This window comes from Theropithecus gelada, chromosome 10 (assembly GCF_003255815.1).
Source record: "Theropithecus gelada isolate Dixy chromosome 10, Tgel_1.0, whole genome shotgun sequence".
Lineage (NCBI taxonomy): Eukaryota > Metazoa > Chordata > Mammalia > Primates > Cercopithecidae > Theropithecus > Theropithecus gelada.
Genome location: NC_037678.1, coordinates 37469169 through 37486474, shown reverse-complemented (window position 1 = coordinate 37486474; position 17306 = coordinate 37469169). Strand labels below are relative to the sequence as shown.

At 48.6% G+C, this 17306-nt stretch overlaps 1 protein-coding gene across 1 annotated transcript; it reads left to right on the top strand.

Moving 5' to 3' along the window:
• Positions 1-280: 280 nt before the first annotated feature.
• LOC112632433 (uncharacterized protein C2orf27A-like) lies at positions 281-11962 on the top strand. The gene is given in 7 exon segments (XM_025398116.1): positions 281-507; positions 2236-2296; positions 4456-4625; positions 10862-10977; positions 11185-11247; positions 11250-11434; positions 11436-11962. Coding segments are annotated over 7 exon segments (1146 nt in total). The 3' UTR covers positions 11760-11962.
• Positions 11963-17306: the final 5344 nt, after the last annotated feature.

The following is a 17306-nucleotide window of genomic DNA, read 5'->3' as shown; positions in this document are numbered from 1 at the left end:
ATCCACATGTGGCCTGATGTCCATCTAAGATCTGGTATTCTCCTGGGGCTGAGACATTTGCCTGGAACATTATGTTCAGCCAGGGCCTGAAGTTCAGCCAGGACCTTTGCCTGGTGTTCGCCGGGGACCTGGGTGTCAACCAGGGGCCTGATGTCCACCTGGAGTCCAGTTTCTACCTAAGGACTAATGTCCACCTGGAGCCTGAGTGTTTACATAGGGCCTGGTGTCAGCTTGGGACCTAAGTATTTACCTATGGCCTGGGTGTCCATCTGGGGACCTGATGTCCACTTTGGGGCTACGTAACCTCCTGGTGACTGATGTCCACATGGCTCCTGGGGACCACCTGAGGCCTGGTATTAACCTAGAGCCTCATATTCAGCTGGAGCCTCATGGGCACCTTGTGTGTATCAACCTGAGGGCTGGTGTCCACCTGGAGTCCAGTGACTTCCTGGGCCGTGATGAACAAACCCATGGGGCCCTGGCATCCACCTGGGGCCTACTGTTCAGGTAAGATCTGGAGTTCTCCTGGCCTGGTGTCCACCTGGGCCCCTGATAGTCATCAGGTCCTAGGAAAAAGAAAAACTTAGGCCCCAAGTGCATATAAGCCTACAAGTAGAAACTCAAGCCCCGGATTGATACCCAGGTTCCAGATGGACACTGGGCACAAGATGAACACCACGCCCGGGGTGAACACTAAGCCCCAGGTGTGTACATAGTCCTCAGGTGGACATCAGGCACTAGATTGACACACAGGCACCTGCTGGCCACCTGGGTGGACAACTTGGGGCCTGGCTATCAACTCGAGGCCTGATATACACTTTGAGCCCATTTTCCACCTGGGGCCTGATGTCTTCCCAGTGACTGGTATCCTCCTGAGGTCTGGTGTCCATCTGAAAACTGTTTATCCCTGTGAACCCTGATGTCCACCAGAGACTGGATGTCCCCCTGGGGTTAGATGTTCACCTAGGGCCTGGTGTCCACCTGGGGCCTGAAATTCACCAGAGGCTTAGTTATCCACCTATGGCCATCTGGAGCCAGATGTCCACCTGAGACTTGGTGTGCACCTCAGGCCTGATATCTACCTGGGTTTGGGTGTTCATGTGGGGCCTGATGTCCACCTAAGACCATGTGTTCACCTGGAACCTGGGTGACCATCTGGGTTCTGATGTTCAGCTGGGGCCCAGAGTTCAGCTGGGGACTGGGTCAACCTTCTGCCTGATGCACACCTGGGGACTAGGTACCCACCTGGGCTCCGGTGTTCACTGGAGCATGATAGCTACCTGGGGCCTTGTATTTATCTAGGACCAATATTTCCACCTGGGGTCTGAGTGTCCTCATGGGTCCTGGAGATTTCCTGGGGCCTGGTGTCTGCCTTAGGCCTAAGTTTACATCCGTGGCCTGATGTCCACCTTGGGATGGATGTCCACTTGGGGATGGATATTCAGTAGGGGCCTGAGTGTCCACCTGGTGCGTGATGTCTCCCTGGGGCCTGGTGTTCATCTGAGGCTTGATATCCACCTGGGGCCTGGACATTTGCCTGGAACCTGATGTATAGCTGGTGCCTGAAGTTCATCTATACCTGGTGTCCCCCTGGGGACAGGTAGTCAACTGGGGCCTGAAGTCCTCCTAGAGTTCAGTGTTCACCTGGGGCTTAAAGTTCACCTAGGGCTTGGGAGTCCAAATAGGGCCTGGTGTCAGCTTGAGACTTGTATATGTAGCTGGGGCTTGTTTGTCCATTTGGAGCCTGATTTTTTACTTGGTTTTTTAGTTAATCTGGGGTCTAATGTCCACCTGGGGCCTAGGTATCCACCTGGAGACTGTTCTACAGCTGGAAACTGCTGACTACCTGTGGCCTGGTAATCACCTAAGGCTTTGTGTTGACTTAGGTACTTGGTGCCAAACTATTGACTGCTGTTCACCTGGGGTATGGAATCCACCTGGGGAATATTGTGTACCTGGGGCCTGGATGTCAGTCTGGGCTTGTTGTGCACCTGTATCTTAGATATCCAGATGGGGGTGTGTTTTCTGCTTGGCCGCAGCAGTCCACCTGGGGCTTGAGTGTCAACCTAAGGCCTGATGTCTATGTGGAACCTAGGGTTCACCTGAGGCCTGATATCCACCTGGGGCCTCAATGTCCAAATGGGGCCTGATGCCCATCTGGACCCTGAGTGTCCACCTGTGGCATGGATGTCCACTGGTACCTGATGTCCACCAGGAGCCTAATGTCCACCTAAGATCTGGTGTTCACCTGGAGTCTGATGTTCAGCTGAAGACTGGATTTCCACCTGGAGCCAAGGTATCCACCCAGGGACTAGTGTTGAACTGAGGCCTCTTGACCACCAGGGGACAAGGTATCCACACTAGGCTTGACGTCCACCTGTGACCAGATGTCCATCTTGATCCTGGGTGACCACATTAAGCCTGATGTCCAGCTGGGGCCTAGGTACCCACTGGGGGCTTCCTGTTAACCTGGGGACTGGTATCCATCTGGGTCCTAATGACCACCTGGGTTGTATTATTCACCTAGGGCCTGGTGTCCACTTGGGGCCCGAATGTAACCTTGGACCTGGCACCCATCTAGGACTTGGGTGTCAAACTGGCCCCTTGGTGTGCAGTTAAGACGTCATGTGAACCTGGCGCCTGAGTGTATACATGGGGCCAAATGACTACTGGGGGCCTGAATGTCAACCTAGAATCTGAGGTTTACTAGGGGCCTAGGTATCCACCTGGGGCCTGGTTTCTTCCTGGGGTCTAATGTTCACCTGAGCCTGGGTGTCAACCTGGGGCCTGATGTAAACCTCTAGTCCAGTGTCCACCTTGGGCTTGATGTCAGCCTGGAGCCTGATGTCCACCTGAGGACTGATGTTCACCTTTGACCTGATGTCCACCTGCAGATTGTTTATCCACCCATGGTGTGATATTCACCTGGGGCCAATTGTCCAACTGTGACCAGATGTGCACCTGGAACCTAGGCATTCACATGGGGCCTGATGTTCAGCTGGGCTGGGACCTGGAGTTCACCTGAGGCATGATGTCCACCTGAAGCTTGATGTTCATCAGGGGGCTGGGTGTCCACCTGGGCCTGATATCCACCTGGAGACTAGGTACCCACCTGGTATCTGGTGTTCACTCAAGATTGGTGTTCAGCTGTGGCCTAATGACCACCTGGGTCATGGTGTCTACCTTGGACTGGGTGCTTACCTGGAAGCTGGAAGCTGGTGTTCACTGGGGGCCTAGTGTGCATCTGAAGGCTGGGGGGTGCACCTAGGGCCTGGTGTCTACCTGGTGGAGCCTAATATTCATCTGGAATCTGATATCTACCTGGGGCCTTGTAGTTACCTGAGGTCTGGGCATCCAACTAGGGCTAGAGTGACCTCCTGGGGGCGTTGAATTTTACTGGGGACTCCTGTCTGCCTTGGACCTGGGTGTACATCTGTTGCCTAATGTACACCTTGAGAGGGATGTCAACCTGAAGACAGATGTCCTCTGACGGTCTCAGTGTCTACCCGGTGCCTGATGTCTGCCTGGGGCCTTGTGTTCACCTGGGACCTGTTATCCACCTAGGGCCTGGGCATCCACGTGGAAACTGATGTTCAGCTGGAGACTGGATATCCACCTGGGGCTTAGGGATCCACCCAGAAACTGATGTCAAACTGGGGCCTGATGTCTATCTGGGGACTAAGTATCCATGTGAGGCTTGATGTTCATGTGTGGCCAGATGTCCATCTGATGCTTGATGTCCACCTTAGTCCTGGGTGTCTACTGGAGACCTCATGTCCAACTAGAGCTTAGGAACCCACTGGGGGCTTCATGTAAACCTGGGGACTGGTATGCAGCTGGGTCCTAATGATCCCCTGGGTCATAATATTCACCTAGGGCCTGGTGTCCACTTGGGGCTTGTGTGTCAACCTTAGGTCTCATGTTCATCTTTGACCTGGTGTCCACCTGGGACTTGGGTATCAACCTGAGGACTTGGTGTCGTTAAGGTGTCATGATCACCTGGGGACTGAATGTCAATCTGGGGTCTGATGTAAACCTCTAGTTCAGTATCCACCTGGGCCTGGTCTTCACCTGGGGCCTGCTGTTTACCTGGGCCTTGCTGTCAACCTGGGGCCTGATGTAAACCGCTAGTTCAGTATCCACCTGGGGCCAGATATCTTCCTAGAGACTTATATTCCCTTTTGACCTGATGTCCACCTAGGGACTTGCTATCCATCCGTAGTCTGATGTTCACCTGGGGACAGATGTTCAACTGTGGCCAGAAGTGCACCTGGAGTCTGGGCTTCCACCTGGAGCCTGATGCTTAGCTGGGGCTAGGGTCTACATGGACAATGATGTCCACCTGAAGTTTGATGTTCACCTGGGGCCTGATACCCACCTGGTGCCCAAGTATTCTCATGTGCCTAATGTCCACCAGTTGGCCTGGTGTTCATCTGAGGGCTTGGTGTCAATCAGTGGTTTTATGTACACCTGGATTCTAGTGTCCTCCTGGGGCCTTATGCCTACCAGGAATCTGGTGCACCCTGGGGCCCAGTATCCACCTGGAGTCTGGGTGTCCACCTGGAGCCTAATGTGGAGCTTGTGCTGAGGGTCAGCCTGAGGCCTGATGTCTACTTGGGGCACAGGTATTCACCTGGGGCTTGTTTACCTGGGGACTAATGTCAACCTTGAGCCTAGGCATCCACCTGGGAAAGAGTGTCCAGCTATGATGTCCACCTATGGCCTGCAGCATGGTTATTATCCTAAGGCCTTGTATTAGTCCATTTTCACACTGTTATAAAAAACTACCTGATATTCGGCAATTTATGAGGAAAAGTGGTTTTAAATGACTGGCAGTTCTGCAGGCTTAATATGGAGCATGACTGGGAGGGCTCGGCAAACTTACAACCATGATGTAAGGCCAAGAGGAAGCAAGCCCTTTTTACCATGGGGGAGGAGGAGGCAGAGAGAATGGGGAAGTGTTACACGCTTTCAAATAACCAGATCTTGTAAGAACTCTACCACGAGAACAGCAAGTGAGAAGTCTGCCCCCATGATTCAATCACCTCCCACCAGGCCCCTCCTTCAACATGTGAGGATTACAATTCAACATGAGATTTGGGTGGAGACATAGAGTCAAACTATATCAGGCCTGATGCCCACCTGGAGTCGTGTCTACCTGGGGCCTAATGTAGACATGAGGCCTGGGCATCCACCTAGGACCCCATGTTAAGATAGGGTCTGGAGTTCCTTTGGTGTCTAGTGTATACCTGGGGCCCAGATGTATGTCTAGAGCCTGATGTTTCAGATGGAAACTTGGGCCCCAGGTGCTCATCAGATCCTAGGTGAAAACTCAGGCTTCAGGTGCACACTAGGCTCCAAGCGGACCCATAGGCCCCAGGTTGATACCAAGATGTCAGGTGAACTCTGGGCTCCAGAAAAACACCCCGCCCTAGGTGGACATCTGAACCTGAGTAGACATCAGGCCCCAGATGGACATCCGGCCCCAGGTAGATTCCTAGGCCCCAGGTGAATACTCAGTCTCCAGCCCTAGGGGAATTCAGTCTTACGTGACTAAGGACTGGTGTTCCTCTGGGGCCTCATGTATACCTGGACCCTGGGAGTGCACATGGAGCCAGATGTCTATAAAGGGCCTGAGTGTCCACTGGGGCCTGAGGTTCACCAGGAGAACAGACATCCACCTAGGACCTGGTGTCCACCTAAAACCTGGTGTTCACGTAGGGCCTGGGTGACCACCTGGGATCTCATGTTCAGCTGAGGCCCAGAGTTCAGCTGGTGCCTGTGTGTCATCCTGGTACCTGATGCACATGAGAGGACTAGGTGCCCACCTGAAGACTGATGTTCATGTGGAACTGGTGTTCAGCTGTGGCTTGATGACCAACTGGGTCCTGATGTCCTCCTGGCACCTGCTGTCCACCTGGGACTGCATGCTTACCTAGGGCCTGGTGTTCCCCTGGGGCCTGGTGTGCACCTGAGACCTGGGGTCCTCTTGGGGCCTGATGTACACTTGTGCCTAGTATCCACTTGGGGCCTCATATCCATCTGGAACATCATGTCCACTTGGGGCCTTGTCATTACCTAGGGACTGGCTGTCCTCCTGGTGCTTGAGTGTCCTCCAGGGGCCTGTAGTTCTCCTGGGGCCTGGGTGTACATCTCTGGCCTGATGTCCACCTTGGGATGGATGTGGCCTGAGTGTCCACCTAGGGTCTAATGTCTACCTGGGGCCTGGTGTTTCTCTGAGGCCTTATATGCATCTGTGGCTTTGACATCCATTTGAGGCCTGATGTCTACCTAAGACTTGGTGTTTAATTGGGGCATAGATTTCTTCCTGGAGCCTGATGTTCATCTGGAGCCTGAAGTTCACCTATGCTTGTTGTCTACCTGAGGTCTATGTGTCAACCTGGGGCCTGATGACCACCTTGAGTTGAGTGTTCACCTGGGGCCTGATGTCTACGTGGAGTCTGGGTGTCCACATAGGGCCTGATGTTGACTTGGGACTGAAGTATTTACCTAGGGCCTGGGTTTCTACTTAGAGCCTGACTTCTACCTGGTTCATTGTGTCAACCTGGGGCCTGATGTCCACTTAGGGCCTAGGTAATGTCCTTATGACTAAAGCCCACATGGGGGCTGAAACCCTCTCAGACCTTGTGTTACCCTAGGGCCTAGTGTCCACCTAGGACCTGCCTGCAACCTGGTGACCCCCTGGAGTCAAGGTATCCACCTTGGGCGTGATGACCAACTGGGGCTTAAGGATCTACCTAGAGACTAGTGTCAACCTGGAACCTGATGTCCACTTGGGGTCTGGTGTACACCTTGGGCCTGATGTCCACCTGGGCACAGGTGTACACTTTGGGTCAAGTGTGCCCCTGAAGCCTGAGTGTCAAGCTGGGTCTTGATGCACACTTTTAGTCAAGTGTTTAACTGGGGCCTGATTTACACCTGTAGACTGGGTATCCACCTGGGGCCTGATGCCCACTTGCAGCCAGATGTCCACCTGGCACCAAATGTCTACCTGGAGTCTGGGTGTCCACCTTGAACATGATGTATTCCAAGAGACTAGGCATTCACATTAGGCCTGGGGTCCCCCTGGTTCCTGATATCTACCTGAGGCTGGTATTGAACTGGGGCCTGTGTGTTCACTTGGAGCCCAATGTTCATTTGGAACCTGGTGTTCACTTCTGACGTGGGTATCCACCTGGATCCTGATGTTCAGCTGGGGAGTGGATATAGACCTGGGACCTGATGGCCACCTATGGTATATGTAACCCAACCACCTGGGGCCTGGTGTTCACCTGGGGCCTGATATCCACCTGGTACCTGTGTGTCAATCTAGTGCCTGATGTCCACTTGAGGACTAGGTAGACACCTGAGGCTTGGTGTTCACCTGGGGCCTGGTGTTCATCTTGTACTCAGTGTCCACCTGGACCCTGCATATCACCCTATGGCCTACATGGCCACTTGGAGCTTTATGTGCACCTGGGGCTTGAGAGTTTCCTAGTATCTGATGACTACTGGGGCCCAGGTGTATGTTGGGCCCATCCACGTGGGACATCAGGATCCAGGTGTACACCCAGGCTTCATGTGGACACCAGGCCAGGAGAACTCCAGCCCTTATCTGAACATCAGGTCCTAGGCGGATGCCCAGGCCCCATATGTACTTCAAGCCCCAGGTATACACTGGACTCCAGGTGAACACCAGCACCCAGTTGGATACACACACTCAAGGTGGACACCAGGCCCCAGGTGAATTCCTACATACCAGGTGAACATCAGGTCTCAGGTGGACACCTGGACCCCAGGTGGATACTAGGCTCTAAATCAATACCAGGTCTCAGGTTGTCCTCAGGAGCCATGTGGACATTAGTCATCAGGAGGTTACCGAGGCCCAAAGTGGACATCAGGCCCCATGTTGACAAAAGAACTAGTTGGAAGTCAGGCCCCAGGTAGATACCTAGGCCCTAGGTAAATACTTAGGTCCCAAGATGACAGCAGGCCCTATGTGAACACTCAGAACTCAGGTGGACATCAGGCCTCAGGTGTACATCTGGGTTCATCTGGAATCTGGTGTTACAGGCCCCATGTAAACACCAGGCCTTAGGTAGATACCCAATTCCTAGGTGGATATCAGAGCTCAGATTGACACAAAGACCCCGGTAGACATGATGTACCAATGAATATCCAGGCCCCAGGTAAATACCTAGGCCCCAAAACGACACCAGGGTCTATGTGGACACACAGGCCCCAGGTAGGAAACAGGCCCAAGGTGGACACTGGACTGGACATCAGGTCCTAGGTTGACAACCTTGCTTCAAGTTGACACCAGGCCCCAAGTGAACAGCTGGACACTAGTCCCCTGGTGAATACCTAGGCTCAAGGTTGACATCAGGCCCCGCGTGAACACAAGACCCCAGATAGACACTTATGCCCTTTATGCCCTAAGTTTACATCAAGCTTCAGGTGGTTCCCCAGTCCCCAGGTTAACATCAGGACCCAGATGGTCAGCAGTTATCAAGTGGATTCCTAGTCCTCAGGTGAATATCAGGCCCTAGGTGGATACCTGGCCCCAGGTGGATACCAGGATCCTGGTAGACCTCAGGTCCCAAGAAGACACTAGAACTCAGGAGTACATTAGGCCACAGATTAACACCAAGGCACCAGATGAATACCAGGCCAACTTGTGGACATCAGGCCTGAGAAGTGTCCTTGGGTCCCAGATGGATATCAGGCCCCAGGTGAACATCCAGCCAGCACCCAGATGAACATCAAGCTTCAGGTAAACCTCATGCCCCAGGTGAACTCCAGGCTCCAGCTGAACATCAGGCCCCAGGTGGATGCCCAGGTTCCAGGTGCACATCTGACCACAGTTGGACATTCAACCCCAGGTGACCATCAGGCCATGAGTGAATGCATGGTTTCCAGGTGGATATCAGGTCAAAGGTGAACATCAGTCCCCCAGTGGACATCAGGCCCAAGGTGGACACTGAACTAGAGGTTTACATCAGGCCACATATTGACACCTAGTCCCAGATGAACATCAGACCCCAGGTGGATATCCAGGCTCCCAGTGAATTTCAGGCACCAGGTTGACATTCAGGCCCCCATTGGTCATTTGGCCTCATGCAAACTCAGACCCCAGGTGCACATGATGTCTCAACTGGACACCAACCCCTAGTTTGATACCCAAGTCCCAGGTGGACACCAGGTCCAAGGCTGACACTCAAGCCCTAAGTGAACACCACACTCTAGGTGAATAATTCAACCCATGTGGTCATTAGGACCCAGCTGGATACCAGTCCCCAGGTTAACACAAGGCCCCTGGTGGGCATCTAGGCACCAGCTGAACATCAGGCCTTATGTAAACACCTGGGTCTCAGGTGAACACTGTGCCCCAGGTGGACATCAGGCCCTAGGTGGATACGGGGTCACAGGTGGACTTCTAGCCCCTGGGAGACATCCAGTCCCAGGTGGACATAACCGTTTCCATGGATAGACCATTCCCAGGTGGACATCAGCCTCAATAGGATGGCAGTCACCAGGTAGACATCAGGCCTCAAATGGACACCAAGTTCCCAGATGTACAGCAGGCCTCAGCTGAACCCCAGACTCATGTGGACATCAGGCCACAGGTAGACACCATGCCTTAGGGAGATACCTAACTTCAAGTGGACATCAGACCCAAAGTGGACACCCAGTCCCCAGGTGGACAATCAGGGCCCAGGCACATATCAGGCCTTAAGTGGACACCCAGGCCCCAGGTTCATATCCAGCTCCCAGGTGATCACCAGGCCCCAGGAAGACACCAGGCCTTAGGTGAACAACAGGATGCAGTAGGTCATCAGGCCACAGCTAGATACAAGTCCCTGGTGAACATAAGGCCCCAGTGGGACATAGATCTAAAGCAGACATCAGGCCCCAGGTGAACATACAGACCCAAGGTAGAATTCACCCTGAGGGGAACATTTGGCCCCAGGTGCACATCAGGCCCCAGGTAAATACCCAGTCCCCAGGTGGACATCAGCCCGCAGGTCAACCACAGTCCCCAGGTTGATACCTGGTCCCCAGGTGGCTACCCAGTCTGCAGTGTAACATTAGGCCCGTGTAGGATCCCAGGCCCCAAGTGGATTCCTAGGCCCCTGGTGAACATCAGGCACAGGTGTCCAAGAGGCCCTGGGGAAACATAACTGTGTACAGGTAAGGAGTTGACCTGTGGGGAGGGTGAGCAGTCAGCAGCCCAGTGGGGTCCTGAGTAGGTCTTCTGGAAGGAGGAGGCTGAGGGGATGGAATCTTAAAGAGGTAACCTCACTTCCTTGGCGACAGATCCTAATGGAACTTAGAATTGTGGTAACCAGGCCAGGCACAGTGGCTCACACCTGTAATCCCAACACTTTGGGAGGCCGAGGTGGGCAGATCATGAGGTCAAGAGTTCGAGACCAGCCTGACCAACATGGTAAAACCCCCATCTCTACTAAAAATAAAAGAATAACTAGCCGGGTGTGGTGGTACACGTCTCGTGCTTGTAATCCCAGCTACTCAGGAGATTGAGGCAGGAGAATTAATTGAATCCAGGAGGCGGAGGTTGCAGTGAGCCAAGATCATGCCACTGCACTCCAGCCTGGGCAACAGAATGAGACTCTATCTCAAAAAAGAAGAATTATTCTGGTAACCAGGCACCCACATCCTAGGGTCAGCCCTGTAACCAGCTCAGTTGGTGGGAGACGCTCAAGAGAACAAGATGTTCCTGCGCTGCATCCCCACATCTCAAGGCTGCTGCTTCAGGATTGGTGGGAGTGAGAGACTTTCTTTTACGACGATGCCCATGTAGGCTCATCCCTCACCCCAGATGCCTCTGGCAATGTGGCAGAAGCCCCCCCAGTTACCTACCACAGGACAGGAGTCACCAGGTAGACAGCAGGTCCCAGATGGACACCAAGGCCCCAGATGGAGCTATCAGGCCAGGCCTCACCAGTGATCTCACCAGTGCCACATCTGCACATTGTCCTTGTCCAGCTGGAGCCTCTGGAGCTCATCGAGACACAGGCACATGGTGAAGTCACCTGCAGTCTGGAAGACTTTCCAGGGTTGATGTTTTCCGGCTGAAATTCCTTTAAATTCAGTGAGGTTGTTTTCATGTTTAGAAATTCCAGTGGAAAGTGAGTGATATTGGTGACTTTTCTCCTTTTTCAGTTCCTGCTTCAGGTGCAGAAATACAGCTATTTCCAGTGCCAGCTGTTGAGCCAGTGCCAGCACCAAGGGAAGGGCCCCTCCAGGGACAGTGCTGGAGCTAGAGGCAGCTCCAGAGCCCTCCTGCCCCTGGCATGGGATTGCCCAGGACCAGCCCAGTGAGGAGCTGCCTGACTTCATGGCACCTGCTGTAGAGCCACCAGCCTCAGCTCTTGAGCTGAAAGTGTGGCTGGAGCTAGAGGTGACAGAGAGGGGGTGACCAGCACAGCCCCAGCCAGCAGCTCCCTCACCGCTCCCAGTCCGAGGCTCAGTGGAAACCATGGAGGCAGAGACCAGGGTGTGCAACCTGGGCTCCTCTGCCTCACTGGAGAGGGACTTCTCTCATTCAGCAGAGCAGCAGCCCAGCTGCTGAAGGGTCTGCTGCTACTGCTGCTGGGGGTGTTTGCCTGCCTGTAGGAGAGCAAGTAAAGGAGCCTGTGAGCAGGGGTTCCAGCAGGTCCTCCTGCTCCCAGAGGCGGCCTCCTCCTCCAGGCATGGAGGTTTGCCCTCATCTGGGTGTCTGGGTCATTTGCCTATAATGTGCTGCCCAGGATGGGCTCTTCTTGACAGGAGGACAGGGGGTGAGGAGGCCAGGGAGCCTCTCCAAAGGAAGCTTTTAAACTCAGCAGCTACACCCCAGAATCTCCATGCCTCCACGTGCCCCAGGATTTATCCATAGCGCAACTATGAATTTCAAGTTTCTACAATAACATTGAAATAAAGTTTGACTTTTTGAAACTTCCATGACTTCTTTCATTCCCTAATACTGTAGATGGTGTTTTTGAGGCAATGTTGAAAATCTCTACTAGTTGTGGGTTTTGTTGTGGTTCTTTGTGTGATTAAATTGCCATCTGATCAGGTGATATTGAAAACCCTTCAGGTATGGCTTTTAGAAGACTGTGACCTACTTTTGCTTGTGTTGACTCTCCCTCCAGCTTTTTGGAAAGAGGGATCAAGTAGGTTCATTTCTCAGGCAGATCAATCACCTTTTGCCATCATAGTTTTAGCATCCATTTCCAAAATTTGGTGTACAAGTTGATATGTTGGTGTTTTTAGCTAATCTGGGGTTAAAACAGAATGCCATAGATGAGGAAACTTATACACAAATGTATTTCTCTCAGTTCTGAAGATGAAGTGGTCAGCAGATCCCAGTCTGGTGTGGGCTTGCTTCTGGTTCATAGACAGCCATGTTTCTACCATGTCCTCACATGACAGAAGGGATGAGGGAGTTCTCTATGGTGCCTTTGATAGGGGCTACTTATCCCACTCCTGTGGTCCCTGCCTTCATGATCTAATCATCCCCCAAGGCCCTACCTCCAAATATTATCACATAGGGAATTAGATTTCACACTTGAACTTGACGGGGACAATAACATTTGGCTTATAGTATCAAGTTACCCAGAGCCTTGTGCACTCAGAGGAAATCCAAAATCTTCTATAAGTATTTACTGGTCCCCTCTGGGCTTAGGGAAGTCTTTAATTGCAGCTCTTGATTCAGCTTGGTCCAAGCTTAAATTCTGCATTTGCCTGCATAACTTGTCCATGGGACAGAGGGAAGTTTAGATGCAACTGACCATTTGAGTTTTAGGACAATTGATGGAGGAGGGCTTGGCATCTGGATGAGAAGTGGAGGGAGAATAGAACAAAGGCACAGAAGGAGAGTGAGCACAATGAGAAAGGGGAAGAGGGACATCTGGTCATAAGGGCCAACTGGAGGTCAGGGAAGGTAATTTTCCTTGGATTTTAAACTCGGACCACATATCACATCAGAATCACCTGAGGGAGACATTTTCAAAGCATATTCCTGGGTTTCTTCTCTTGGAAATTTTTATTTCTTAAATCTTGAGTTGTGCCAATTTATCTGTATTTATCATAAGAATTTTGGATAATTCTCACTTATCCAGAACTCCAGGTGATACCTCACAAGAGAGACTGCAACTTTAAGAAGTGTGACTTTTACTGCTGCTGAATTATTTTATCTCACACCCAACTGAAAGTAAAGGATATAAAGTGCTTAGGTTGAACACAAAGTCCTCTGCCATAGGGAACATCTTCAGCAGCCACATTAGCAGAGGGATGGGTGCTAATGGTGGAGTGGACGGCTCTTTGCTTCTGACAGGGTGTCTGCTTATGTCTTAAACAAAATAGCACGGTATATATTTCATTAAGAAATCTGCTAAAAAATGAAATAAAATAGGTTCATGCTCTTAAGAGGCACAGTATTTGCTATGGCAGCAAGACCAAAAGGCTTAAGTATCAAAAATGTGCATAGTAGTTACAAACATTTTTGCATAAATAAAACAATGTGAGTATCTACATATGAAAATAACTCATGCAAAAAATATTTTTAACTGAGATTGAAATCATTTTATATACAACAAATGTTATCACTGTATTTTGAGGTAATATATTGTTTGTATATAGATGTTATAAATAATACTTAAGTTATTCGTCATTTATACAACAAATAATTCTTTGGAATCTACAAAATGCTGGTTTTGTTCTAGGCACTGAATGTACAAATTAAAATATAATATTTGTTCTTAGAGTGTGGTAGGTTAAGAAATACAAAATAGGCCAGTCACAGTGGCTCACACCTGTAATACAAAATTAGCCAAGGGTGGTGACACATGCCTGTAATCCCAGCTACTCTGGAGGCAGAGGCAGGACAATCGCTTGAAACCAGGAAGTGGAGGTGGCAGTAAGCCGAGATTGCACCATTGCACTCCAGTCTGGGCAACAAGAGTGAAACTCTGTCTAATATATATATATATATATAAAATATACATATATACACACACACACACATACACACACACACACACATACAGGTTGTACTGCTGCAAACAAGAGTTACTAATAAAAAACTTCAGGAAACCTAGTGTGATTATTTTTAATAGAAATGGATATTTAAATACAGGTCTCTTGTTTTTTCTTGTGGAAATAAATGACAAGACGGAATTTCTGAGTGTTGGTATCTGAATATTTCAGCAGAGCAGGTATGGTCAGTTTTTCAGAGACATTTTACCATCTTACTTGTCCATCGGCAACTCGTAAGATATTATGTGGAACAACATCCTCTCCAACAACCTCTACTAGCAGTCTTTGTAAAGTTTGTCAATTAAATGAGTGTTTTTTTGTTTTTGTTTTTGCTTTCATTTTTTGAGACAGTCTCACCCTGTCACCCAGGCTATAGTGCTGTGTCGTGATCTTGGCTTACTGCAGTGTAAGTACTGCCTTCCAGGTTCAAGTGATTCTCCTGCCTTGGCCTCTCAAGCAGCTGGGACTATAGGTGCCCCCCACCACACCCAGCTAATTTTCGTAATTTTAGTAAAGACGAGGTTTCACCATGTTGGCCAGGTTGTTCTCAAACTCCTGACCTCAGATGGTCCACCTGTCTCAGCCTCCCAAAGTGCTGGGATTACAGTCATGAGCCACCGCACTTGACTGGGTTTTCTTTTCATTTTTTTCTTTTTTTAAAATATATACTTTAAGTTCTGGGATAAATGTGTAGAACATGCAGGTTTGCTACATAGGTATACATGTGTCATGGTGGTTTGCTGCAAAATGGGCGTAGGTTTTGCAGGTAATTGTTATAGTATTAAAAGATAACAGAACACCTAGCTAAAAAAATGCAAGGAGGCATTGATGGGCACATGTTTACCGATTGCATCCTGACTTCAGAATTAAAACTAATCCAATTTATACCTCTGCAGTCCAATGAAATTTTTCCTTAAGAATCCAGAGATCAGACATTCATTTCAGCAACCACTCCAATATGGTTTTCCACCTACTCACTCCAACGAAGCTGCTCATATCAAAACATAAGTGTTTTCCATATTGTTAAATTATAAATTGAACCGTAACTCCTTGGCCTTTGTCTTAATTTATGTATCAGCAGCATTGCACACAGTTAATCCCCACCTCCTCTTCGTGAAACTTTTCTTGATAGAATTGCAGAACACTTAACCTACTTTCCCCCACCATGTTTTTGATGATTACCCCTAGTCCTTTTGTGCAGGTTTCATCTTTACTTTTTTTTAAATGTTAGAGAACCATTAGCCTCAGGACTTTGACTTCTTATCTTTCTTATCTTTGCTTTCTTACTAATTTTTGTGTCATTAATTTCCTGATAGTTCATATTACACCTAAACTCTGGACACTACACCCAACACTCCCTGACTTATCCACTTGGATGTCAGTTACGAATCTCAAAATTAATATGTCTATATGGAGCCACTGGTACTCCCCAAACTTGCTCTTCCCCATTCTGTTTAATGGCAATTCCCATTTTATAGTTTCTCAGCTCAATATACTTGGTGTCCCCTTTTAATTCTGTCTCTGTAGCTCTGTCACTCTCTTTCTTATCTGATTCTCCCCCCTCCTCTCTCTCTTGCTCACTGTCACTCTTGCTCTCTCTCCCTGTTTCACACACACACAAACACACACACATATTTTCCGATCTGATGTGTATGGATTCCTTTAAAGTGTAGTAATTCCAGATGTTGTTTCCAAATTCACCTTCCTACCCCCACCACTTGGTAACTATAGCGCTTCCCTCACAAGGCCAAGGCTCTACTGCAGAGATGTCTTGGGAAAATAATGAGAACTATTACACATTCTTAATTCAAGGATCCTTAAAATTACAGGATCGCCATATTGGATACTAATTTAAGCTTCTGTCATTGCCCTTTTTTCAATCCAAGTCTCCACACAGCGACCACAGTAAGCAAGTAGAAGTCTCAGTCCACACTCCTTCTTTAATGTCCCTACTCCATTGCTTCTTTTCTCCTTCATAAGAGTTTCAGCTTAACGAAGCCGGGCAACTTTACATATTTTTCTATGATCTGGAGATCACTTGGTGTAAGGTAAATGATCAGTAAATATTTTCAAATAACAGAATCCATGAATAATAGCTTTGTTTGAGAGTACATTTACTTATAAAAATCAAGAAAATGGATTGGTCAAGAGAATTCTGCTTGTTTTGATTTTGTTATCGCTCGATTAGATTAGCTGTGTTAGTACAAATGTCAGCGTGGAAAGCTATAAGCACTTCCAAGACTTTAAAAGGAAAGGCATGAAGTTTAAATATCTGCTCCTTTTATTTGAGCCACCAAGAAACAAAACTTTTTAAATATATTTTACATATGTATAAAATCTAATTTTTCTCTCTTTATCCCTGAATACTTTTTAAAGTTATTCATGTCCTCATTATTTTTTAATCCACTTCAATAACATTTTAAAATATATTTTCAACTTCATTAAGAATATCTTTGTGTTCCACTGAATAGCTTGCCAAATAATAAAACATTAGTAGTATAATTTCCTCATAAACATTATTTAATTTGTTTGGTTAAACATAGATTTCCTACTCTCAAGTCATAATTTCATTCAAGTATAATATATCTCACTTGACCTTTGCGAGGTTTTCATACCCTGTATTTGTCATTGAAATTGGTTTTTGATATTTGAACCACAAGTTTATAATTGTATTGTTGGTTAGACTGGTCTGTAGAATCCTTTGTTTTGATTCTGTGGTTTATTCATTAGAGAGTAGCTGTGCTACTGTAAATTTTGAGGTCAAAAGCTTAAAACATTTTATATGTTTTAAAACAAAGTGCATGGCATTTAAATACCTATTCCTTAAAATTTGGAAGGTTAACACCATACAAACCCAGAGCCTGTATTTTTAGATTAGTAGCATGTAGACATTTTCAATTTCTTCTAAAGTTGGAAAAAATAAACATTTTGTATAACATGTTTCTTGATAACAGAAGGTAAATACTTAACTTTCACTTAAAAGAAATTTGGTTACACTGGAAGGAAATTTGGCTAATATAAGTTAGATACATTTCTAATTAAAACAATAATTTAAGATAAATAATGCTCAAAGAACAGTGGTCATTGCATTTATTCCAGAGAGAGGAAGTTTATCCTGATCTGGCTGTAATAACATAGTAGGTAGAACTGCTGGCGTGGACACCCAAGCAAGGAAGGGAAGCTAGTGTCTCAAGGGGTCACACTGAGACGGAAAGGGGTCAGGGCCCAGACTTGATGTCACCTGGACTCAACCACCATGTCTCAGA